Source organism: Sylvia atricapilla, chromosome 1 (assembly GCF_009819655.1).
Source record: "Sylvia atricapilla isolate bSylAtr1 chromosome 1, bSylAtr1.pri, whole genome shotgun sequence".
NCBI classification, from domain to species: Eukaryota; Metazoa; Chordata; class Aves; order Passeriformes; family Sylviidae; genus Sylvia; species Sylvia atricapilla.
This window is the reverse complement of record NC_089140.1, coordinates 132,902,784-132,929,085: the sequence shown is the minus strand read 5'-3', so window position 1 is coordinate 132,929,085 and position 26,302 is coordinate 132,902,784. Positions and strand designations below refer to the sequence as shown.

General features: G+C 38.0%; 1 protein-coding gene across 1 annotated transcript; it reads right to left on the bottom strand.

The window, feature by feature from the left end:
• Window positions 1-1,198: 1,198 nt before the first annotated feature.
• DCAF13 (DDB1 and CUL4 associated factor 13) lies at window positions 1,199-26,294 on the bottom strand. The gene is made up of 11 exons (XM_066334513.1): window positions 26,162-26,294; window positions 24,994-25,193; window positions 22,783-22,890; window positions 20,944-21,033; window positions 19,881-20,036; window positions 19,096-19,173; window positions 15,102-15,184; window positions 13,013-13,177; window positions 9,830-9,965; window positions 2,583-2,746; window positions 1,199-1,747 (listed from the first exon to the last, which is right to left on the bottom strand). Exons 1-11 carry the CDS (start codon window positions 26,229-26,231, stop codon window positions 1,660-1,662), a joined length of 1,338 nt encoding a protein of 445 aa, XP_066190610.1. The 5' UTR covers window positions 26,232-26,294; the 3' UTR covers window positions 1,199-1,659.
• Window positions 26,295-26,302: the final 8 nt, after the last annotated feature.

Here is a 26,302-nt window from a genome sequence, read left to right as displayed (position 1 = left end):
ATGACTCAACAAATCAATAATCAACAACTTCAACTCACGCAAAACTGACAAGGCTGAAAATTTTTAATCACAATTCAGAAGATTAGTCTGGTTTTGCAAATCGTGCAAGACTTGACTACAGCTGTGTCACAAGCCATTATTTTGGACTGCATATTCTCCCTTAATTTTTTCAGTATTTCAGGAAGAAAATAAACTCTCTTTGGCACACAGTGCACCGTATTAGTACAACAGGCACACAGCCAGCATCAGCCTATTTCCTGATCTGTTCCACTTCTCATCATCCTACTTAGAGCACTTCAGATCTGCTTCTCTTCCTGCATCACCCCATAAAGGTAAGTGAGCCAGAGAGTAAAAGATACATTACGGCCTCTTATCACCAAAGAGCCATAATTTTGCCATGATGATTCAGGAATCTTGCCCAAACAGTACTGCAAGAGACAAGTTAAAGAGTAAGAACCAGAAATGCATATGGATTAGTGTCAGCAGATACATTAAACACGGTATTATATGAAGGCAAGTGCTCAATTTCCAGATTAAAAAAAAAATTTAAGTACTAAGTTTACTCTAATTGAGTTCATAATTTTTTTTGTGCATAAGCTCAGGGCAAGGGGAGTATCATTACAGTCTGTAGTGTTAAGACTTAAAAAGATCTTTTTGTACAGATGATGTTAAGCAACATTACAGTTATTACATATCTTGTATCTCTCTTCAGTCTAGACAACCTAGTTTAATCTCAGCATAGTTTTCTGATCACCTTGGTAGCTACAGTAAAAGGCTGTTATCCCACTGGAAGAGAAGCAGGGTGTTTCACAGGCAAACTGTAAAGGAACTTTGGGCTATAGATACCTTGTGAAGTGTGAAACTTACAGTTTTCTTCTATAAACATAAAACAGAAAGCTTATAATAAATCTCATCTGAAGAAGTTTCTGTGGTTTACAAAATGTATGTCATTTTTCATCCAGATTTTGCAAGTTTTAAGGACAAAAAATTATTCAACTAAGTAATTATCAATATTAGCAACTTAACAAGTTTGGTCAAGTTATATAACAATATTTAAGAAGACAGAGCAAAATTATAAGTATGTTTACAGATGTCTGAAAATCCTGTTGAATTTCTTCTTGGATAAAAGAAAAATAATATATTGTACTGTAAGAAGTACAATACAGACATTTGGAATAATCTGTTGGAATAACCAAAATTTAGTCCATTGCTTCAGGTGACTTTATTAAATTTGTTTAAATAAAATTTTTTTTAAAAAGACAGCATAAGAACAATAACTTTGTAACTCTATGGAGGTTTCTTTCTTTGACAAATATTAACATATTTCATCCTTTTTTTGTAGTAACAGTACCAAGGAATAGAACTGGAATTACAGATATTCTCCACCAAGCTATCTGCTTGTCTCGAAAGGGTCAAACTCCACTGCAATATGCAGTGTTGGGCTAGGAACATCAGACCAATGGCAAAAAAAGATTACAGGGGAAATTCTTGTAACTACTCAAAGCAAATGATGACTTAAGTCAGAGGATGCACAAACTAGGAAGTCATGTTTCTGGAACCATATGCTGTCTTACCAAAGTCCATCAAATTTTGTACAGTGTATTCTTTTAATAGTGACATTTTTTCTTTCGTTGTGACATTTTGTACATGTGAAAACAATTATTTCACTACTGCCACAATATGCTTCTTTCTCTCTGGCACAAGTGGCACAGATCCCGGCTTGCTGTGCTTACGACGATTCAGTTCCCTAGAAACAAAACAAAAAAATGAAACTCAGTACACAAAAGTTTAAGAAATACTGTCTTCCTCCTCAAGCTACTAATGGAGCTACCTTACAAAGAAAACCAAAAAAGCTAAGAGTTTCTCTGTTTCTAATAACCAAAAGCCACATCCTCCTTTGGGAAGAAGGACGATCCCTTTTGAAAGTAACTTTAAAGCTGGCTAATTTAGAAAATTAATTTTAGATAATAAATTTAGAAAATTTAGGAAAAAAAAAAAGTATTCAAATGAGCCTTTCCTTGGAAGCTCAGCTTGGTTTTCATGTCAACAGGATCAGCTGTTCAAGTTTGTGGAGATTTTTAGCTAATAAAGATGACTTAACACCCACCACTTTACTGTTAATTCAATGGCTACAGCAAACTATGCCATCTCCTACTCTTAGAAGTTCCAATATGGCAGTGATCCAGGTGGCATAAAACATTCATCCTGGAATCTGGCATTATCAAAACCACCAAAACCACAAACCCACAAAAAAGCCAAACAAAAACCAAAAAACTCTCCATGCACTCCAAAACAGCCCATCCTATTTCCACTGCAATGGGGAATCACTTCATGCCCAACTAAGTACTGTGGCTCTTTCTAACATGGTATTTGTTACCATGTCTTCCCTGTACTTCTGGGAAGCAGCCAGTCCTCAGTGACACTGGCACTCATCTGTGTTTTCCTTATAACCAATCCAGTAGTTCACAATCACTCATTCAGATGTTCAAAAGAGCTCTATCACTCCCATACACAGCTGCCACAGCAGCACTGCAGTGATGCATTTCATCAGGAGGAAGCAAAGCCAGAAGAGGAACACGTACTTGCGCCGCCGGGCCTCTCTCATGATCCGCTGCTCCTTGATCTGGCAGTAAATACTCTTGGGCAAGTGCCGGTGCTGAGCTATGCGCCGGATCTGTGGGTGAAACTGGAACTTCTCCTTCAGCTTCTGATTGTAATTCATGGCTGCCTTCTCTCGGGGTGCAAGCTACAGGGAAAATAACACAGACAAGCATGTTATAAAAGAACAGGGATTTAACTGTCAATCTCCTTTACAAAACAAAATTTTAACTTTTCATTCAAATGGCTTCCTTCTAGCAAATTTCTTCAGAATAAGGGTGGGTTAAGTATTAAAATATCTAAAATCCCAACAATATCCCAATGCTCAAACACAAAATGTTATCATTTTAAAGGTGAGTGAAGTAATCAAATTTAATTCCTAAGAATCAGATTTTAATGTGCTGTAGAGTGACAAATGAGAACATAAATAGCTGACAGTAAACACTCTGATTAATCTTTCTTAACCTATGATGATGATCAACTTTCTCTGTAAAATAAAGATTTTTAGGTATTTTAATCACTAGACACTGTAATTATAAATGCTACAGAAGAACATCTTCATGAACAGCTTTACAGCCAGCCCTTCAGGTGGCCTAAATCTTACCCAGCACCCTGATCCCATGGGAAGCACAAAGCATGGATCAGATTTCAAGGATTAGCTTGACTATATGGCACACAGGGAGTTCCAGCTTTCAGCAAGCAGCTAAAAAAGCCTTGATATCATAAACACATGAAATACAGGTGAGCTGGTATTGCCACAAAAGACTAATTTTTAATTCATAATTAAAATTCTGTCTGAAGCCACCATTAACAACGCTGAAAGTAAGAAACACCTTCTCCTGACAGCCAATCTACAGAAGATTTTTTTTCCTCAATTAGGCTTTTTTCCTTTCTGAATAAATAAATATCACACTCAAGTGATTTTGGTCCAGAACACCATAAATTATTTGAAAACAAGTATTGATAGAAATTACCACAAAGGAGCTTCTGATTTGGAACAAGAAAGAAACCAGGTACCAGATACAGAGGTGCTCATGGCTCAAAAAATTCTTATTGAAACATCAGAGATATATGATGCTCTTAAGCTGTTTCTCCACATCCTCTTGTTCATAAAATCCAAATCCTTCTGCTTTACTTACACTCATTGCGGCCTCTGACATTGAAATTGAGTAAAATTTACAGTCTTAGCCCATTAAAGTTACCCTCCCCCTTTTACTGAAATCCCTTCTCGTGAGCCAGCCTGTGAATAGCTGGTTCACTCTCAGTAAATCCCAGGTGTTCCCACTTTGCAGAAAACTGCCAACATAATCCAAATTAAAGAGCTTTATTTTAATTAAATGGAATGATTTTCCTTTAATTTTAGAAGAGCAAATTGCTGCCTATTTAGTATAACCTTGATGATTCTACAGACAAGAGGTGAATCTGTAAACGAAACATACATCCAGGACATCTTATTTAAAAAATTAATATAGATTAAGAGGTAGTGGAGCCTGATTCCATTTTATGGGTAATCTGGTATACAGAAAGGCACACTGCTGGTGACTTTCCACCCAGATACCAGATACCAGTGGCCAATACACCTGGCTGTGCTAAGGGCACCCTCATCCACACAATGGTAAAAGATACTTGCAGTAATGACAAGTTTCTTTTATGAAAAGATAGCAGATAGTTAATAATCCAGTGCAATAATGCACTGAATACCAACTCTATTGCAAGTCCCTTCACAAAGGTCAGTGTGAACAGCTCAATAAAATAGTGTTACTTCCCATTCTGTTTTGGGCTGGAGAAGATGCACGGCATGATTTGCAGGATTAGAGATTTCATTGATAGGGACTAGAACACTCTCCAATTTATTATATGCAATAAATTAGGATTTATGTGACATAATGAGAGGAAGACACGCTTATAGGTGACATACGACTGTTTTCTTTCTCATATATTCAAATAACAAATGTGCAATTTCTTTCCTAGACGAAGAAAATTATGATTATGTGGCAGAAACATAGGTTATTTCTGTCACTACTACAGGAGGACCTCAGAGCAAATACTTAGAGTGAAAAAACAGGAAAAAGAACTCTTTAAATGCAACCAAGTTGTCAGCAATAGGAAAATGCCTCCTTGAGTCAACTGCTAATGCCTCTTCTCCTCCCTCCTGATGACACAGACTGCTTATTTTTCTATCTAAGCAGAAGGAAAGTAAGCATTTTTGCAGAGTCCTGATTAGAAGCTAAAACCACCCTTAAAAAAATTCTCCCCTTCAAGAGGCTGTATGTAAAACTCCACATTATTAAGACTTCTGTAATTCAGAATGAGAATATGAAATTAATGTTTATCTGTCCTCTTCAGGTTGCCCTTCTAAGTTAGGGCAGGCAAGAGCCCAGATGCAATATATTTTTAGAATCCAGATATATCCCAGCAGTTTTCTACATCACAGTTTGTCTTTATTTCTCTATTGCTCTGCTGAAAACGCCTTTCTAAATTTATTGCTATGAAGTTCATTATTCATTCTTTCCTGGACCAAAAATTTTACATCTAAATGGATGACAAAAGCAAAAAAACATAAAGTTAATATAAGGCAATGTAGATGTTAAGAGCATAAAATCATAGCTACAGGGCTGAAGTTACAGGTGCACTGAATCACAAGCTGAAAATCACTAAGAAAAGAATGCCACGACCCACAGGATCTGGTACTGCTTGTTATCAGCATTATCTCAGTAAATGGAACCACATACTAGAAACAGACTGAAAGGATAAACAATTGCTTAAGACAGTTTTGATGTGCTCCTGCAAATGCACTTTGCTAGATCAAAACCAAGATTTCTAATGGCACTTTCTCCTATCTCTAATAGCCTATACTCAAAATCTGGTGTTTCTGCATTTTTTAAGAAACCAATCAACCTATGCTCCACTACTGTTCACTCACTCATCAGTATTTTCATTAAAATTACAAGCATCCTAACCCAGGGCTCTGTTCTAATTCATAAAAGTAACAGAGACAAAATTTTGCAGCTGTTACTTACAGAAGTAATGTTACTAAGAATTCACACTCTAAGAAGTGCAGGTATAGTTTCTTTTCTAGCATGGCAGTAGACTGAAAATACAGCTTTTACAAGTTTAACTGGTGGTTCATTACTTTCAGTACAATCCAGAAAAGCCTAGTCTGTCCCTTTCTATCAATTACATTAATTATACACTATTAACTGAGATCTCCTCTATCACCGCTGCTTCTTCAGCATTTCCACTCATTTACCTTTTCATAAATCATTCACCTTTTCATAAATCCCAAACTTCTTCAAAAGCATGGGGAAAAAAGTATCAGACATACTTAATAAGTCATATTTTATGTATTTGAACAGTCTAGAGTTTCTCAAGTCTCAGCTGAGTCTTTTGCTTCTGGCCATGCAGAGATAGATGTTCACTGCTTTAAAAATAACACCTGTTACGTCCTATTTAATAATACATATTTATCAATTAATGAAAATTTATTAAAAGCTAAATGTAGAAAATTATTTTGAAGCAACCTCTGCAGTAGCTGCAACACAGATTTTGGGTTTTGTTACTCCTATGTAAAACCTGTGCAGACTTAAATGTCAGTAGAGTAGAGACACAAGATGCCTCTGGCTCCTCCAAGAGACTTTTCTTCTTTCTTTCATGTTTCACTGATTTTGAATAATGAGTGCAGTGCCAAATACATTAAAACCCAAAAGAAACATGCATGTCAGAACTGATGACTGCTTGGGTAGCTACAGTTCAGAAAGTACAACTTTTCAACTGGATAAATGTTCACCAGCCACAACATGAGTACTATATATTCACTATAACTTCCTTTGAACTCAGCAAGGCAAAAAAACAACTAAGTACTCACCAAAGAAAAAATGAGTTTGATTACTATTTTTCTCTCTCTTTCAGGATGTTGATTTTTACCCAGCCCCAGCACAAAAATGTCCATCTTAAAATACAATGTATTGCAAGATTTTAGCATTATATCAGAAATACAGTGACCTTTGGATGAGTCATTCAATCAAATCTTCTCAGCAAAGAAAAATAGCAGACCAAGCAACTAAGCTTTTAAGACATATTTTGACACTTCTGACAGAATTACTGAATGTTCAGCTTTGAATATTGAAAACATCCAAAAAATAGCCACATACTGTTGGAGAACTGGACATTTATAAAATAAGCAAGCATATGTTTGTGAAGATAAGAACACCAACACTCTAAAAAGGAAGCAGACACTAAAAAAAAAAATCAGTGGAACCTGCTGAATAGCCATTAACAGTTGCATTGTTAAGAATCACAGGAACTACCAGGCTGGATCAAACGGAGATTTGTACAGTTGCCTGAATCCAAGTAACATTCCCAAGATATATCCAAGAGCGTGATAAGCCATGAGGACTCCTGAGTCCTATTAGCTACAATTGCTCTCTAAAGATCTGAAAAGTAGAACTTCATAGTACCTCTCAAAAAAATTTCAAGAACTATAGCCACTTCAGACAGCTTCGAATTCTGTCTTGTTAAATTCACGGCTTCAACAACACCATGCTTGAACACATTCCCACGTAAGATATGGGGATGTGAAACGTTCTCTTCTCATTATAATGTAATTCTTCACAAGTTCATCTCTGTTCTGTGAAGTGAGTGCAATTTTTCTACATAAGACGCTATGTCCCTTTTAAGTTCTTCCTGTATTTTTAAATAGCTTTGCTTTCTTAAGATGACTTTTGATGTTGTGAGGTGTTTTTTTAGGATAGGATGATAAATTATGGGAGGATTTTCACTTCCGATGGTTAAAAAAAAAAAAACCAAAAAAATCCACCCAAGAATAACTCAAAAAACAGAGGGGAAAAAAATCAAATAATAAACCACATGTCATTTGACCTGTGTCATAGATAGTTATTGATTTGGTTTTCTTGGGAGCCAATAGCCCAAGTGCTGTGACAGAAATACACACCCTTATACATGGTACAAAAACTCCACTGGAATGATCCCACAAGAGCAGAACCACATCAGGGGCACAGCCTCCAAGGGGCACATCAAGCAACAACACTGTACTCACAAAGGAAAACAACAAAGGCTATTTCATGCCTTTTTTTAGGCCCATCCATGGCCAGTTTTCATTGAGCAAATACTACAAAAAACAGCAGAATGTCATTTACCAGTCTACATTCTGAACATTTAAACAATAACTAAGTTGTCCTTTTGGTATGCAATATTTTTGCAATGCAGGAGTAGCTGCGTTTGCCTCTTACTTCCCAGAGTCAATTATCCTTACTCTTTCATAAGAAAAGGAGCCAATGCCATCTAGTAGTCAATACAGTGAACTTTCTGTTCACATCTGAAAATATTAGGAACCCTTCTACATGAAAATGTTATTTGTGACATTCCTTTTACTCACCTGTCCTTCACACAAAGGGCTCAAAGTAAAGATGAACGTCAAAAATACCAGACAGTTCTCTTACAGAACAGCATCTTAGAGAGAAACATCATGATCTCTCACTAAAAATATTGTGAGTAAATGCAGAAAGTTTCAGCTACTATCATAGAATCAGGTGAAAAGGGTGTTGCCATGAGCATATGGATACAACAGAAGGAAAACAGATACTACTTCTATCCAACACTGCACTATCTAAACAAATTCAACATGAATATTAAAAGTAAAGTCTCTAATGAGCTTTGTGGAAGCCCCAAAATTAAAAACAATGGAACTAATATTAAGTGTTTGACAAAGCATCACATGGGAAAATCCCCATAATCAATGCAAAAGAGCACTGAAGAGGAAAAAAAAAAAAAAAAAGAGGGAAAAAAAAGGCAAAGAAGGTATCCTTAAAAAAAGTTCAACCTAAATAGTAATTTGTAATCACAATTACTGCAGAGACAACAAAGCTGTGGGGTTCTCTTAATCTACTAGTTTTTCTTAAATCTAGTTTTGCTCTATAGCAAAACTGAGAATACTAACAGGACTTCCCAATACCTATGGTGGGCCATGGCTAAAGATATATATGTTATTTTAACTGTACTATTCCATATTCAGTGCTTCAGAGTGCACAGCAGTCCATGAATTATCCTGTTTCCAGTGCAGCCCTAAGAACTCCTCCACATCCTTCACCTGCCACCTCTCCCAGCTCTGCTTCACTTCCCTCCTACAGATACCCCAAGTTGATGAAGCTTCAGGTAATCACACGCAGTCCTAGACATTAGCATGCAACAGATTCAGCATCTCAGCTGTACCACATTCTTCCCTGAGTAACAGCTTCCCTTTCCTCTCCCCACAATCTTTCACACGATCAAGCAAAAATTCCCCCAGACGTTATCTGACAGCTCTGCCGATGCACTCAGAAAAGGCAATGTAAGCACCTCCAAAATACCGTAACAACACGAAGCCACATAAACGGATTGCTCCCAGCAGAAAAAGTGCCGAATTTGCTCTCCAAAGTCACTGAATACTTCGACACAACTGTGCAGATGAATCTACGCAATTGGTAACTGAAAGGGAACATCTGAGCTTTGCACATAAACATCTGAACAAGTATAACTGAAAAGACTTATCTAATGAGGCTGGTGATTGGTCACACTAGAAACACCTTGACCAAACAGACTTACATTGAATTAAGTGGACTTCAGATATCACCCTAGTTTGCCCACATGGCACCTGAGAGTTATACAGGTTAATGACAATCACAGTGTCAAACTACAAATCAGTGCAAATAGTCTACTTTACAGTACATATGCTTATCACAGCATAATTTTTTAAATACTTTTTTTAACAAATGAACTGCATGAATGAACATGAACTAATCACAAGCTAGTCAAAATCTTTAACAGTAGTAACTCTAAACTTCAACAGAATTACTCAAGTATGGCTAAACAGAATTTATTACTTTTTTCCCAGTAGTAAAGGATGAATTCTAACCATTAGCACACAGGTAAAAAATTCAATCTGGTTTAGATAGAACTGGTGATTATGGTTAACATTAAACAAGACCAAACAAAGTCATCTTGTGTAGCAATAATGAGGCATGTAATTTTCTAATTATTATTATTGTAAGCTCCACAAATGCAATGAGCTATACTGCACATGTCAATCTGCAAATTAAACACAAATGTGTCAAACTGTAATTTTACAGCTTCCCTTCATAAACAAGTTTTTTCAAGTTGAAGAGGCTAACTGTTGTAATAATAACAAAAACCCCCAAACATCTTGTGATAACAAAAAGCAAAATGCAACTCTTACCACTCCCAGTTTTTCAGAAGCATTAGCTTTCCACAGGCGAATATTCATCTCATCTGAGCCACACAGAATGTATTTGTTATCTGAAGTCCATTTTACAGTGATGACGTGCTGCATTCGTTTGGTATGATAAACCTCCCTAGAGCAAAGAGAAACATTTTTAAATGATCTATCATCACTTTTCTCACCATTACCTTTCAAATAGCAGAAAGCATTCTGTCCAATACAATTTTTTGACATTTTCTTGCTGTTGTTTTTTTAAAAATCTGACTTTTTTAAACACTGTGCTGATCTTATCTTTCTACAGATAGAGATACAAAGAAAGTGTGATAGAGTGATAAAGGACCACCTAGGATAAGATGCTTTTTAAGTAAGTGCTTTCATAGAAATTATAGCAAAGAGTTAAATAGTAACTCTTTTTGCAAAACATGCTAAGGACATACAGTATGAAATGCATATTGTTCCTGAAATAATTTTGATTAGTATGATTTTACATTGAGAGTATTACAGAATGGGAATGCAGAAAAATAGGTGCCAAAGAATTTGACACCAAACAGCAAAGAAACACCTCCTAGCTGTCCATTTAATGATATGGCAATGGATTTGTGATTTCCCTCCTTTACCCAAAAATGGAGACTCCATTTAGCTTTTAATTTCTGCTGATCAGACTCTTGCTCAACAAGTGCTGTTGAGCAAGAGTCTGATGTTTCTGCATGCTACATTTAAACGAATATTTAAGTTAAACTCTTGTCTAATTTTCATTAAGTACGTATCAAGCAAATTTATTTTGCTCCTGCTACAAAAATAAAAGATTAAATACACCTTTTGGGGAAGTTTAGCTGTTTATCAGCATTCTGAAAAGAAGGAAAAAATAAGGCCTATTTATTGTCTACCAATAGCCACTTCTTTGATGCATTAGTCATGAACTACAGCTTATTCTTTCTTCCACTCAGTTATTTTTGCAAGGAAAACCCAAGTAATAATTTAAAAGAAACACAAAAACAACATCTATTCAAGTGTTGTGGAGAAACTACACTGGGGTTGAACTGAAGTGGTTGTGAGAAAAAGAAAAGTAATCAATATATCAGAATAAACAAGCTTTAATAAGCATCATTACCTCTTTTAATTCATCAGCAAGCAATACCCTACAAGAACAACTACCATCAGAAAACATTAATACTCACATCAGCTTTTCACTGTTAAATGGCATGTGTGCACATCTGCACCTTCACAAGAATTTGTACATTTACTTTCCTTCTACTACGTGACTCAGTAACAAAGCTTTTCTTCACCCACCTTTGGGGAACTAGGTCCTTTTCCTTTCCACCTTTGTAAATTCTTTGAATTTACACCCTGGCCTATCCTGTGGCTGTCAGCACAAGGTATTAAATATAATTTTTCAGGGACAGGAAAAACAGAAAACATGGCAAAATAACCTGGATCTGTCATTTAAAAATTTGCAAAGAAAAACAGTTCTGTTTACTAAGCATTTACTAAATTTAATCAACTTCACAATAAATATTATTTCTTAGGGTTAAACAATTCCATTATTTAAATTTTAAAATAAAATAGAATGCAATTGTTTTTCAGATTGGCATAACATCAGAAGTAAAAACTAGAATAGCATTAGGATCCTTATTCACAGATACTCCTAACTGCCCTCTCAGTTTTCCAAGTAGGATCAGATCTTCTATTTAGAGACTTTTTTCCATTCCATGAGATTAATATGAACTGTGCAATTCTAAAGAAGCCCAGCTTCTAAAGAATTTTAAGTGTACCAGAACACTTGAATCAGCTTACATGAGGCAAAATGTTTCATTTGTAAGGCTTCTCTGCACTGTATTTATGGCTACAACACAAAAGGGGAAAAAGTGGGGACAAAGAGAAAAACTCCTTCCACAAGCCTTGGGAACAATCTGCTAAAATGTGAAATAAAACCTTTTACTGTTGCATTATGGGGTCTGCAAACTTCTCAGTGACATGTGTTAACTTTGCACATCACCACTTCTGTAAATGTTATTAATTCATACAAAGAAGCTGCTAATCATATTGTTTAATAATGCAAGTTAGGGAAAAAAAAAAAAAAAACCTGCACCACCTAATTACATTCAAAGTATTATTTGTTGCAAGACAAAAAGAATGTGAAAACTATCTGTAGATTAGATATAGAGGGAATGCAAATGGCCCCTCCTACTCTTTAATGTAGCACAATAGCACAAACAGTTACACAGCACGCAAAATTTAATCAGTCAATAATAAAAACATACTCCTTCACTAACCAGTATTTCAACATTTTCACCCTCAAACCACCTAGAACTTGACTCAGTAACAACCTTCTGGGGGCACAAGGCTGGAGAGAGGAAATCAAGCAGAAGTAAAATAAAGTTAAGAATAAAGAAAAACGAGGAAAAACTGACAAGAAAGAATAATGAAGGCAGGTTTATGAAGATCAAATGATACCAGAAAGATCAGATAACTTGCTTCAGTTTTCATCAAACTGAAAGAAAAACAAAAAATAATGGAGGCAGTAGATTCAATCTGAACTCCAGCAATATTTAATATACTGACTTATGAAACCTTACGTGAAAAAGAAAATCCACGTGAATTGTATTCAAAGTGCTGTATTACAAGTCAAAACCCAGTTAACAAAGTATGAACACAAGGTATTAAGTGCACTGAAACAGATCACAGAAGGGTCCCAAACTGATCCTCAGGAAGTCATACAGCAATCTATTTTACAAAATGTCTTCGGCAATCATTCACATAGGATGAAGACAATCCCTAGGAAACCAAATGCTACAATGCTGAAATACACTGGAAACTTAAGTGGTGACAGATACAATATAAAGCAATCTAAAAGCATTAAAGATACATATCCAGGGAAGTCAAATGGGACTCACAGGGAAAAATAGAAATTACACGAGCACGATAATCCACTCTAATTTTAATTCCATATTGTGAAAGTGCTGCTATTTGTTAAGTAGTTCCACTCTTGATCCATACTCCAGAATTAAGTCAACTACACAGCCTGCCAGCCTCAAGCTACCAACAGAATAAGATTTCTACACTCACACGAAACAAATGTCCGAATGAATATGTTAATGAACGAATCAGTCATTTTTCAGGATTTGGGAGAAAGTCACTGGAATGAATGACAACAAGAAAGAAAGGTGTAAAACTACTCACCTGCTGTGACCTTTGTCTACAGGAAATATGCGGATGGACTTGTCAAAGCTGGCAGACACAAACTCCTTCCCAGTGGGCGAATAATCCACATCAAGAACAGCAGACACGTGATCCATATGCACCATCACAGGTGATTCAAGAAAGCGCATATCAAAGGTATATAAGCTTTAAAATAAATACATCAGTAGCTTAATATCATAACAAGTCATAAGTAAACAGTACGTTTTACATAAACCACATTTAAGGATAGAACCACATGGCCAAGGGAACTCCTTTAAACACCTCATAATACGTGAAAAGAAAAAAAATGGCATTGTTTAGGGTTTGAAAGAAGTTTGTTAATCAGAGGATTTAGTTACTGGATCAGGTTTCTTGCTCCCTATCAAAGGACAGATAAGTTCCACTACTCCCTTCATCATCTTCCATGGATCAGACTCCAGGCATCAATCACACTTGCCTCCTTTAGTCCATCTTCCAACCTAAGTATGCACCTGAATTTGTAAAAGCATCTCTTAATCATTACAGCAAGCCTATCAATTCTGAAAGGTTTCTGAACATTCCTATACTGTGAACTCCTAGCAATTCAGAGTCTACTGTAAAGCTCCATTTGGTTGGCACATTTTGTTACTGCCTAATTATCTTAGGCCAGACAAGTACAAGGAAAGCTTGGTGTAGCAAGTCTTCCTAGTGCAGGGAAAGCTTGGTCCTTACACATGGAGATGCTAGTTCAGCAGAGCACACTATCTACAGAAAAGTATTATGGTAAAAGTAAACACCCAGCTGCTGTACCACAGCTGGTTTGCTCTCAAGGGCTTAGAAGCTCAGATAAGGCCTACCTCTACTGCCTTTGAATAAAGAAGCTAGGCATAATCACTGTGTAGATCAAATAAGCATGTGTGCTTTACAAACAATGCATTTATTGAAATCTGCTTAAGATACACTATTTAGTAGAACTATTATGTTAAAAAAATTTAATTCACTAGGTTCCTACTTTCCTTTCTGCACATGAATGGGTAACTGAAATTAAATATATCCTACTGCATACTATAATGGTGATTATTGCTTTTTCCTTCTAAATTCCCCAAGACAAAGTATGCAGCATCTTATTAAAAACTGCTACTCCATATAATCAGCAAATACTTGCATATGCGTTGATGTGTGCATCTGCCTTTGCATACTAAATGCTTCAGACTGCAAGAAGACAGTTGTCTTTGACAGCAACGGCTATAGTTTTTAGTTTAGCAAGAGGAATAAAAAAAAATTAAAGAAACCCCAAACCAGCCAAAAAGCAAATTCATAAACAAAAACCCCAAACTTATAAATAACAGATTAGGCAGCCTAATAGTTTTACCATACCATAACAAACACAAGAAAAACAACATATTGAATATAGCACCACGTTCAAGGTCTGAGACAGATTCTATTTCCTTAGAAAAACAGCCTTAAGATAAGTGATAAAATTCCTCTGTTATGGAAGAAACAGAATCTTATTGTTAGATCACTGACTTCCTGGAAAAAAGGATATGGAGCATATTTGCAATGGCCTAGTTTTGAAGAGACAGCTTTTTCAATATCAGATTAGCTGTTCACATGAATAGTATTGTTCAAAAGTAAAAAACTGCTCCGAGACATTGAAAGGATAAGTACTGCAGTCTCCAGTACTGTCTCACAAAAGATTACTTTTTTTTTTTTTAAGAAATGCTCTCATCAAAATAGCTGATCAGTACAATGTATCAAGCTTCACAAGAGCTGGCAAGAAAACAAACACCTATATTGCCTCAGACAGGACCAATAGTACTTATTTTCTATGGCCCATTTCAAGTTAAACTTGCATTGGTTCAGCTGCATTTCTTTTACATTACACTTTTTTTTACCCTTTTAAGTACTGAGACACACAGAAAGAGGCAGTCTACTGACAAATTCATATTTCTTAAAATCAGTATGCCTATAGTTCTCTAAGTTATTATGCAATTCAAATTTAGAGTTTGAATAGTCTTTAAAAATTTATTTTAGCATGATCACAAATCACCAATATACAGATGAAAAATATAACCTGTCCAAGATTATCAAAAAGCAAGGTTACACTTACTTGTAATCTTCATTTGCTGCAGTAAAAATGAAAGCTTCCATAGGGTTCCAACACAGTGTATTTGTCCTCATGTTCAAGATAACCTGAAATAGATTTACATATTGCTACCTTGTTATAGGCAGTAAAATACTCACTATATTTCAAAATTTCCTACATATCCCTGAAGACAAACACTCTGTAGATACAGAACTCTGGCAGAGGATAGTTAGTACATGACAGAATGTTTCCTCAGCTCCTCTTCCTCAGTGTTAGAAGTGAAACCCAAGAACCTCCCATCCCTCATTACATGTCCACTGCTTTGGGCTACACAACAATTAAATCTTCCTCTGTAAATCACCTTAGAATCAAATTCTTCTAAGTAGTTATTTAACATGGCAACCTGCTAGTGGTCACCTAAATAAAGTAAATCTGGAACTTCCAAAGAATTTCATTTCTCTGTCCTATTTACAGGAACCTTTGGTTAAGTAATCTTTAGACACATTTAGTTAAATGGTTATTTCAAGTAATAAAGTCATTAATTGAAGCTGTGAACCAGCACTTGCAAAGCAACTGTAACATTTTTATGCTCTCCCAGTTATTACTCCTTTATTATTTTATGTCTAAAATTGCAGTTCACAAATTCTCCTGGCCAGCTGCCATTTCTTGCGGAAGTGCCAAGCAATGTACACAGCAGTTTCTGTGTTGTCACCTACTCAGCACTATCACTGTATCAGCAGTGAATCATTCCTCACACATTTGTAAGATTTGCTTGGTGCTCTTAAACATATGGCCAACAAAGAGGCCAGTTGGCCCTGAAGTGGGACAAGGCCGCTGGTAACAGACTAACCATAAACTAATAAGACTAATAAAACCCTTCTACTTTGCTAACTTCAGACTAGACAAGAGGCAAGCTGTATGCTGGATGAGCCCACCTTGGTGGACAGCCGGGCCCCTGTGGGGCAGGACAAGACAGGGAGGAAGTCAGCTGACACACCAGACACAGCAGCTTTGGCTCCTGCCCAGTCTGAGAGGAACTTCCAACCATTTATTTGAAAATAAGAACTATACAGAGTATGCCTGACACAAAGTGGATGTGTAATTACAGAGCAACTTATTAAGAAACTGAACAACTTTAAACAGGATTATTTACAATGCTCCAGGCCAGCTATAACCCTACTTAAAAATCCTGAAATTTGGGTGTTTAACACTATGGTGCTCAAACCCCATTTTTGTTTTTGGCTTACTACACCAAGCACCATGAATTTACACACATATTTCAGAATACAGTCGTACAATTATAACCCTTACAGTAATGAACACAGTCTCAAAATAAGTTGAGTGATGACTCTACAGAACACCCCTCCAGAAGACTGCAATGAATGTGTGCTTATTCTTGTAATTCTCATTTTCCCTAAATCCTCATTCCTTAGGTGACCACCACCCTGTTCAGATACAGTCTGTGCTGCAGAACATTGCTTATTTTCAGGGACTGCACGCAACCAGAACTGAATGTAATCATCAGATCTCTAAAGTTATCTCTTGTTTAAAAGGTGGACACTGAAATGTCCTCTGTTTACAGCAATGTGACAACTAGAATTTGCTCAGATTTCAGTACTGTTACAGTTATAAATCTTGCACAAAGCTGGGAAGTTAATAACCAAGGACTGTTCTTTATTTCTTCCTGTACAAGCTTATCAGCCACTGCAAAATGAGCACACAACGTTAACCCACCACATGTATAATAAGTACTTTAAATCATGCTACAAAATAATTTCAGTATTGCCAAAAAATCCAGATCTTTCAAAAGGAGTCAAGTTCTGTCATGCTCCAAATCTCTATTTTTTCACTGAAATTTAAAAGCCTTCAGTTCATTTCAGCAGTGGCTTTTGGAATTAAAATAGTGCCAAAGAAATGAGATTGTATCTATAGCATTAGGTTTAGTAACAACCTGTGTAAGGTAACCTGAGCTGGAAGTGATTTAATCTGCTGTAAATACATTAATGTTGGGATTTCAGAACTATCTAAAGCCATACCAGAGCCATTTTTACTGCTATTTTTAATCTATTGTACCGCTTCTTATAAAATGGGTAAGTTTAAGTCCTTATTAAGTCAAGTCAAAATTGTGAAGTCCCTGAAGACTTGCTTCCCTGGGTTTAATTATTTTAACTGCGAACAGTTGCTTACAAAGAATGTCAGCCTGGAAATGCTGACATTACTTTAGCACAGAAACATTGCCAAAATAATTAACCTGTCTTTCTTTATCACCTACAAGGTATTTGGTTGAGATGAACACCTAAAGAGTAAAATAAGCAAGAGAAAACACAGCTCCTAACAGCTGTTTAAATGCTAAAGTCTATCTTTAAAATTAAAAAAAACAAACCTCAGCTTTCCTGATCTCACAGGTTGCATAAGAATGACTTTTATTTTTAAAGTCTGCCAACTCCTACAAAAACGTTTTCCTCTTGTCTTTCAACAGAATTGCTTTTATTCATCTTTCCCAGCTTTTTTTAACCAGTTCTTATTTTGAACCTAGGTAGCATCTCACTGTCTCATCCCTCCCTTTTTAAAACTCAAGGCTTTGAAACCCACACTCAGGACAAACAGACAACAGAGCTACTGCTTCATGATGTGAGAAGCTGTACTCCTGTTTCCATTAATGAAGGGACTCTCACTGAGTTCCAGCTGCTTTGCTGATCAAATCCCAGCAGTGCCAGAAACCAGTGCCCACACATAAGGTACCTCTAATAAGCAAAACCTTCCTCTTAGGAGTTCCAGAGCTCTTAGCTCTCAATGCAGAAACAGACATTTCAGGTCCTCTTCACAGCAGAATTATCCCTATCGCAGGAGGAAAGCCAGTACTGTACTCATGGAAGCAAGGAAGTACAAACCTGCATTTTATTCCTGTAGCAGAAAATGCACCTCAGCACACTGCTTACAGGAGATACACACATACGAACATGTGCACACAGTCCATAATAATTCTATATATAAATGTATGTACAGTCATACACTTAGCATATATACATATGTAAAATTCTGTTAGATTCAAACTTAGTTCACAAAGGATCAAACTGCACCCTTTGACTCTGTAACTGCAGCACTACAGCACTGGCTGTGCTCATTTTAACATTCAGGTCTTCAGCTGGCATCACTGACAAGTTTTTATAAGCATTGCCTCAGTGGCCCAAGGGAAACTTCATTAAAAATTGTTGGGGCACAGGGAGAGAAAGAAATATGGTTATGCCAACAACATTCCTTTTTGTAACCAAATACCATTTTAATGTTCTAGCGTGTATCAGATCAATGACACTGCAGACAGTATGTAACACTTAAGTGCATTTTCACAAGCCAGAATATTGTATTTCAAGAAGACTATTGTTAAGATAGTTCTGGAGCTCAGAACTACTGAACTTGATTGGGGTTTTGAGGTTTGATCCGTGTGTATGAATTACTGGCTCCTTATCTAAATAAACACAAACATTCTGTTAAAAGGGAATCTTTACATCACTGGTACATTCCACAGAAAAATACTACTTTGATTACACTACAAAGGATTTCTGAATGTTTATGGTAGGTGCATAGAGAAGGGTTTATTTCCCCTCCAAGGAGAAACACCTTTTCATATACAAAGCAAGGCTTTCCAGTGGTGAAGTTACCTTGTTTCCTTCTGGCAAAGAAGAAAAAAAAAAAAAAACCCAAATCACACATACATAGACAAAATGCAATACAGGAACATAAAGTTCTAATTGCGAAATTGCTGTCAGGTCAGACACTTGATCAAGAATTACAACAGAGTGAGCATGACAGCTTGTCTGAATGCAGAAAAAGGCCCTTCTTACTCTGCACTGTTTAAATTCCAACATTAATTCAAACTCAGAAGACTCAGGCAATGAAAACTCAGCAAATGCAGAATTCAGAGCTTCCTGTTCTCTACTGTCACCAAGACTTACACGCTATTAACATATTCAGCATGATTACTAGCACCAGTAATTAACCTTAAAAAGAAAAATATTACCTTCTTTAATGGAGTTGATTTTCTCATATCATATAGCACAATATTTCTGTCAGAAGCACAGCTTCCCAAAAGGTAAGTCTGAAAAAAACCCAAAAAACCCCAAAACCAGTGTGTATGGTCTTTGAAATACTTCTGGAGTGTGATTAACAGCTTACATCAGATACCTAAGCTATTTCACAAAGCTGGTCATGAGTCTCTTTTTCAGTCAAGGAAATACATTCATCATTTTTCTGTGCAGCTAATTGCCCAGCACAAACACTTTAAATAGGTTTCCCTATAAGATTCAGAATCCATGCAGTGCCTTCTACTTTAAAACTAACAGGCAATTCCTCATTAAGACTTTTTCTATGAGCATAGCCCAGTCAAGGGGCATAATAGAAAGTGCTGTAAAAGACCAAATGCAATTTTTTTGCTGTGAAAAGTGTGAGAAGTCTCAGTCACAAGTAGCAGAATACTCTAACAGATGAACTGGCAGCTCCACAGACACTTAACTGCTACATTGTATGACTGAAGTACCAGGTATGTATTGTTGCGGGCAGAATGGAGACTGCTATGCTTTTGTTTCTCTTCTCCCACACTAACAGAGACAAAAGAAAATAAAACTATATGATACTACATTCCAAAACAATGTAATCATAAAAATCTATGTATACATCCCCCTACATATTCCATTACAACATAAAATCTAAATTTGGAAGAAAAAAATTCAAGATGATGTAAACAGAGTTTAGATCTCATACTGCTCAAGAAAAATACTGATTTCCAATATAAAGCACAAGCATTACCTCAATGGGATTAAATTTTACACTGCTTATGCTATCAAAACCCCAAGTCAGAGAACACTTGGGGCTTGTCCTTTGTTCATCCCAAATGTCCACTTGATGGCCACAGGTAGCGAAAACAGGTTCCTTCCAGTGGTGATCAATTCCTGTATACACTGTCTTTACAGCAAAAAAAAAAAAAAAAAAAAAAAAAAAAAAAAAAAAAAAAAAAAAAAAAATTAAAACCCAATTGTATGCATAAATATTCAAGTACATTCTGTTAGGAAAAAAAAATCAACAAACCATCACATACGGAGTCTCACATGGTTTTTCTCATTTATATTACTGAAAACTAACTCACCAGTGCTACCTGAAACTAAGCCTTATTGAATGTACCCCTTCCAGTAGGCAAGCTTTCTTTTTAATTTAAAGTGCACATATGCATTTCTTGTTAATTTACAATTGATTTGGCACTAAAGGCATAATTACAAAATCCTGGCTGAATTTAAAGCAAGTGAAAATTTTAAGAGTGCACCTGTATTTTCAGTGGGGACTTAAATGGATTCCACAGACATTGTAATAACTAAAGAGTTCCAAACTATCTAATTGAAAAAAGCATTTAATGTTTTTCCTAACACAAGCTTATCATAAATTCAAAGTGCCAAAATACATATTTTAGATTGCTTTTATCAATAAGAAAGATATAAAGTTAGTATTTTGTATTGAATGGGTGTGAGGTATTGGCATGAAAAGTAAGTTATTTAATGCAGACTTAAAACTGACAACACATGTCTAAAGTGAAAACAGAAAAATGTGACCAGCTTGCAGGAAAGAGATAATTATTACAGCCAGAGCTAAGCAGTCTCTGGTGGCATTTGTGGAATCCTTTCTGGTTACATGTAAAATAGGACACTTCAAGACACTTTAAAAGTGCCATTATAAACTTTGATTCCATCAAATTACAACCCATTACTATAACAGGTGATATCAAACTACTATTTGTCTCTTCTTCAAAAGCTAGGTAAGAAATGATTCAAACTTAATTCAAAAGAAATAGTGTGGGAAAATCAAAACTCAGATTTACTACCTTTCCAAGAATTGTATGAATAGGTTCTTCTTCTTCTCCATATTCTGGGCTTTCCATTCTCCACTGCTTCACAGTTTTGTCATCACCAACCTGGAAATATTGGAGAAACCATGTACAGTTTTATGTAAATATTTTCCCTTTTGTTTTGTTACATGTGCTTTAGAAGTAAATACAGGCATCCTTAAAAAAAAAAAAAAAAAAAAAAAAAACCAACAAAAACAAAACAAAAACAACTCTGTGATATACACAAATGCTTCCTCCTGCCTGTTAACTGTTTCATTTTACACCTCCAAGCTACAGATTAGCTCTCCTAGTCATAATACATTGTTAAAACATGTACATGGTCTGGCTGGAGTGAACGTTCTCACAGCAGTCCACCTGATCTGTGGCTGAAACAGTGCTGATACAACACCCGAGCCTTGGCCACGCTGCTCAGTGCCGAGGCACCTTCCCCTGCTCCCACTCTGTGTCCATCATCCCTGCCTCATCCACCAGCAAACAGGCTTGGGGTGGGCAACACACTGGGAGGGGACACAGGCATGGCAGGTGTCCTGAACTGACCCATTGAGTATTCCATACCACAGAACAATGCTGTGCAATAAAAGCTGCACTACTGGGAGCAGGAAGAGGAAGTGGGGGCTGGCTCCACAGTGGCTGCTGCTCAGAGATTGTCTGGGGATCTGTCGGGTTCTGAGAGCAGGCAACTGATTCCCAGCACGTCATTTGTTTCCCATCACCACCTTTCCTTCACCTATTCAATTGTCTATTTTGACCCACAAAGCTCTTCCAGCTTCCAAAATTGACAGCTGAATAGGAAAAAGGTGAGCTGAAATGATGGCTATTTTGTAAGACTACAATTTGTGATTTTTAATCAACTGGCACCCTAAACTGCAAATTATCCTCTGGAAGTCACTTCGATGAGCCTGTAATCAGTTAAAAGGCACTTTCCACCTCAGTTGCTCTGGCTGCCTGTTCCAAATTTTGTTCTATCTTTTGCACTAATGCCAGCACAAGCTTTTGCATGGCTGTGCAGTGACCTGGATCATGCAAACAGGCCTAAAAAATGTTAGCTTTACAAGTTTATCTTCCCCTCCCTGCCTGTGCTACTACTGTTTCTTCTCTTCCTCTCTCAATTTTCAGGCAGACGGATTGTCAAAAAGGGAGAAATGAACTTAGACTCACTCAGGATTTTTTACCGTGACTTTTCCTGTATCCTAACCACTGTCCCTGTAACCTGGTATGTAACTTAGAAAAAATAAATATACTGTACTGAAAATGACTCTTCTATGACCAGTTCAAACAAAGCACAACCTCAGGACACTTCGGTTTTCAAAAACAGGTCTTGTTGTGTTATCTTAGAACTGCTCTAATGCCAACAGGAAGGCATACTATTTCCAGGCAGTTTACATGCAACTGAATCTGTTGTGGTTTTTATGAATTAATAAAGCTTTATTCACATGGAATGATCTTAACTTAACCAGATTCTTTTTAATCATAGTATATACAAATGGTTACTTTTTACATGCTTTTACATATTTCAATTAATATAATCCATTTACTACTGTAACAAAAACTATTTTACTCGAGTTTTAATTACATGACCATCTGTTGGCTATTTTGTGGTATTTATCCCTTCGATGGTCTTGAATGACATCCGTATCACAGCACCAGAAAAAAATTTCATGGTAATTAGAACTGTTGGGTTCACCGACACATTTAATAAGCGAATTCATACAATATTTAAATATTCTGTGGCAGAGAGCAAGTTTCTCAGTGGAAAACAGATGGTGAACAGGTACTCTGTGCTGCTGCACTGTTAAGGAGACACATAATACTTACAGTGAAGAATGATGTACCACAGAAACGGGCACACATGCCTCGAACAAAACCTTCATGGGCTTGTATAGTGCGGATACACTGTCGTTTGGTCAAGTTCCAAATTTTAACCTGATCAAAACAAAAGAGCAAATACTCTGTAAGCCTTCTACAGCCCATAACTGCAGTTCACAATTCAAGCACAAGGGATCACACACGTTGTAATGAAATGGCAGAGCTGGCTTGGACACTGGTCAGATTTTATCCTGTTAAAAACTATTAAATTACTCCTTCCTTGAAAAACAATTTTTTAATTGAGGCTCTTTCATTCTTACCCTCTTCAATGACCTAAGCGATATACTTCCTGCATTTTGCACTCCCCTATTTTTGAACTAGAATGCTTGCTAAAAAACAGCAGCAGTTACAAATTCAGCAAAATAATATCCCATTAAAGACAAAAGCACAAAATAATTTGGAAGCAATAGAATATTTTCAGTCCAGTTGCTGCATTACATTTCTATAGATGTCCACTTCTGATAGAGGTTTCTGCTTCAAATCTTTTGGGCTCATTTAAAAACAAAAACCAACAAAGAAATGGAGGTCAGTTTTTATACTTTTATCTATTTATAGTACCCAGTATTTTACTCAATCTATCAGTGGACAAGAGATCTGCCTAAACTTTCACAGAAATTTGTTCCACTTCTCTCTGAAAAGGTTAACCTCCCTTATGCACCACATGACATATGCATTTTCTATAAAAACCAAAAAGGAACCAACTGCCCAGAAGACACATTTAAAGTATTCAAGTACTATCAAATGAGCAATGTAAGGAACAAATGAGAAAAGACGGGGAATTCAGAAAAGACTGGCATTTTTCTCTGCAACTAGTTTTAATTAGTGTCCTTGATTGCTATTTATTATAGTTATGTAAAACAATCAAATGTGTATGGTCAGCCTTTTTTAGGCAGTATGAAAAATTGTTATTACAAAAAAAATTTGGTTGTGTGCCCCTTCATCACCTTAGCTAATCTGACAGTTTAACTTTTTTACAGGGAAGAGTGGGGGAGCCATGTGGGCAGCAAAAAAGCAATCACAACATGTACTGGGTTTGTGTGGCAAGTTTTGGCAGTCGGAGTCCACAGGGATGGCTTCTGTGAGCAGCTGCTGGAAACTTCCTTCACGTCCAGCAGAGCCAAGCCAGCCAGCTCCCGCACAGAGCCACCACTGGCCAAGGCCAAGCTAATGAGAAATGATGGTTACAAGATTTAAAAAGGAATAAAAGTTTAGTGGGCAGATGTAACTGCAGTCAGAGAAGAGATGAGGAGAACACATGAGAGCAGTAACTCTGCAGACACCAAGGCAAGGGAAGAAGCAGGGGGAAGAGCTGAGGCTCCCCTGCAGCCCACAGCGAAGACCATGGTGAGGCAGCAGTGCCCCTGGTGCCCATGGAGAAGGTTAACGGGAGAGCACTGAGGCCAGCTGCACCCAAAGAAGGCTGTGATCCATGGCAAGCCCTCACTGGAGCAGGCTCCTGGCAGGGACCCCTGGACCCATGGAGAGAGGAGCCCACTGGGGCAGGTTTCCTAGGACCCCTGACCCTGTGCGGGACCCACAATGGAGCAGCCTGTTCTTGAAGAACTGCACAATGTGGAACAGTCATCCACACAGCAGCAATTCATGGAAAGCTGCAGCCTGTGGGAAGCACTCACACAGGAGAAGTTCATGGAGAACTATCTCCCATGGGAAGGACCCACAGTGGAGCAGCAGAGCACCTCCTCTCCCATTCACTTGTAATGAACTTTAATGACTGTAACCCCCTCCCCCCACTTCTCTGTGCTTCTGAGAGGAGGGAGAGCCGGTAAAGAGGGAAGGGGGCAGGGAAGGTATTTTTAAGGTCTTGTTTTACTTCTCATTATTCTGTTCTGAGTTTGTTAATAATAAATTCAATTAACAACCCCAAGTTCAGTCTGTTCTGTCCTTGGTGGCAATAGGTGAGTGATCCCCCCAGTCCTTATCTCAACCCATGAACCTTCCACTGTAACTTGTCTCCCCTGTACAGTGGCAGAGTTATAGAGCAGCAAAAAGTTTCACATTCCAAAGGAGGATGAAGGTAAGATGCTGAAAGAAGACAGAAAAGTAAGGTGTGACATAACCAACCAAACGACCCAACAAAACACAAAAGGGAAAAAAGAAAATAAGAAAGAAAGGTTTCTTTGTTGTGGTTTGTAAGCTTACCTCTCCATCACAAGCTCCAGACAGCACTGTAGACAAACTTTTTGGATGTTTGGCCATGCAATTAACTCCATCTCTGTGACCATCAAGTGAACTAAGAAAGGGTTTTGCAAACACACGTTCCAGTTTTGTGGCATTCAGAGCTCTTGTGTACTCTCGTGCAACCTCAAATGGATGTAATGCAGGGTCATAGTTCCTTGGAACTGCCAACAGAAAGAACACACATTAGAAATCCGTGCTGGAGCACGTGCAGGACAGAGATGACGGGAGGGATGGACTACCTCTCCCAGGAGGAAAGGCTGTGAGAGCTGGGGTTGTTCAGCCTGGAGAAGAGAAAGTTCTGGGCAGACCTCACTGTGGCCTTTCAGTAGTTAAAAGGGCACTATGAGAAAGATAGGGACAGACTTTTTAGATATTCTGTCATGATACAACAATGAGTAACAATTTTAAACATAAAGAGGGTAAATTTAGACTAGGCAGTAACAATAACTTTTTTCAATGAGACAGCACGTGTCCCATCAAGGCTCTGAACAGCCTGATCTGAAGATGTCCCTGTTCAACACAGGCCAGGGGGTCGGGGGTTGGACTAGATAATCTTTAGAGGTCCCTTCCGACCTACAAAACTCTATTATTCTGTGTGTAAAATCAATTATTCAGATTATTCACAATATTTCGCAGTTTTAATATTGAATGCACAAGAAGCAGAACTCGACGCACCAAGAAAGAAACAGCATTAAGTGCAAAAAACTGCAAAGGGTAACCTAAGAAATACTAAGGTCAATCTCGCGGTAGCAGAACAGTGACTAAACCCCGAGCCTGGCACTCCTGCTCTGACGCCGCTCCCAGCCCGAGATGCGGCCTCCGGCGGCCGCCCGACCCGCGGCCGGCAAGGGAGGGTCTCCGCAGGGGGAATCGCGCAAATCCCCGCCTGGGACGGGCACCCGCGGGGACACCTCCCGGCGCTCGGAATGAGGGAAGCCCAAAGCCCACTGCCCGAGCTCTCCGATCTCGCTGCTAGCGGGCAGCAGCGCGGCGGCGGACGGGAGCGGAGCAGCAGCGCGGACGACGGGCACCCGAACGCCTTCCGGCCTCCCTCCCTCCCGCGCCGCCGGCCTCATCCGTTCCGGGCGCGCTGTGCCGGGCCGGGGGCCGCTCCCGGCGCCCCGCTCACCGCGCTGCAGGTCCAGCTTGGTGTCCCGCACGTAGTCATCGGGGTTGCGGCTCAGCACCTTCACGCGCATCCCGCCGCCTCAGCGCCGGGCCCCGCGCGCTCACGTGACCGGACGCGCCGCGCGGGCCGTTCTCGCGCGAG

Excerpts from the sequence above, each read along its gene's own strand:
- DCAF13 (XM_066334513.1), bottom strand. The coding sequence starts at position 26,231 with ATGCGCGTGAAGGTGCTGAGCCGCAACCCCGATGACTACGTGCGGGAC. Across the intron at positions 19,174-19,880 it reads TAAAATTTAATCCCATTGAG|ACTTACCTTTTGGGAAGCTG; the intron begins GTAATGCTTGTG and ends GGTTTTTTTCAG. Across the intron at positions 15,185-19,095 it reads AATCAACTCCATTAAAGAAG|GTTATCTTGAACATGAGGAC; the intron begins GTAATATTTTTC and ends AATCTATTTCAG.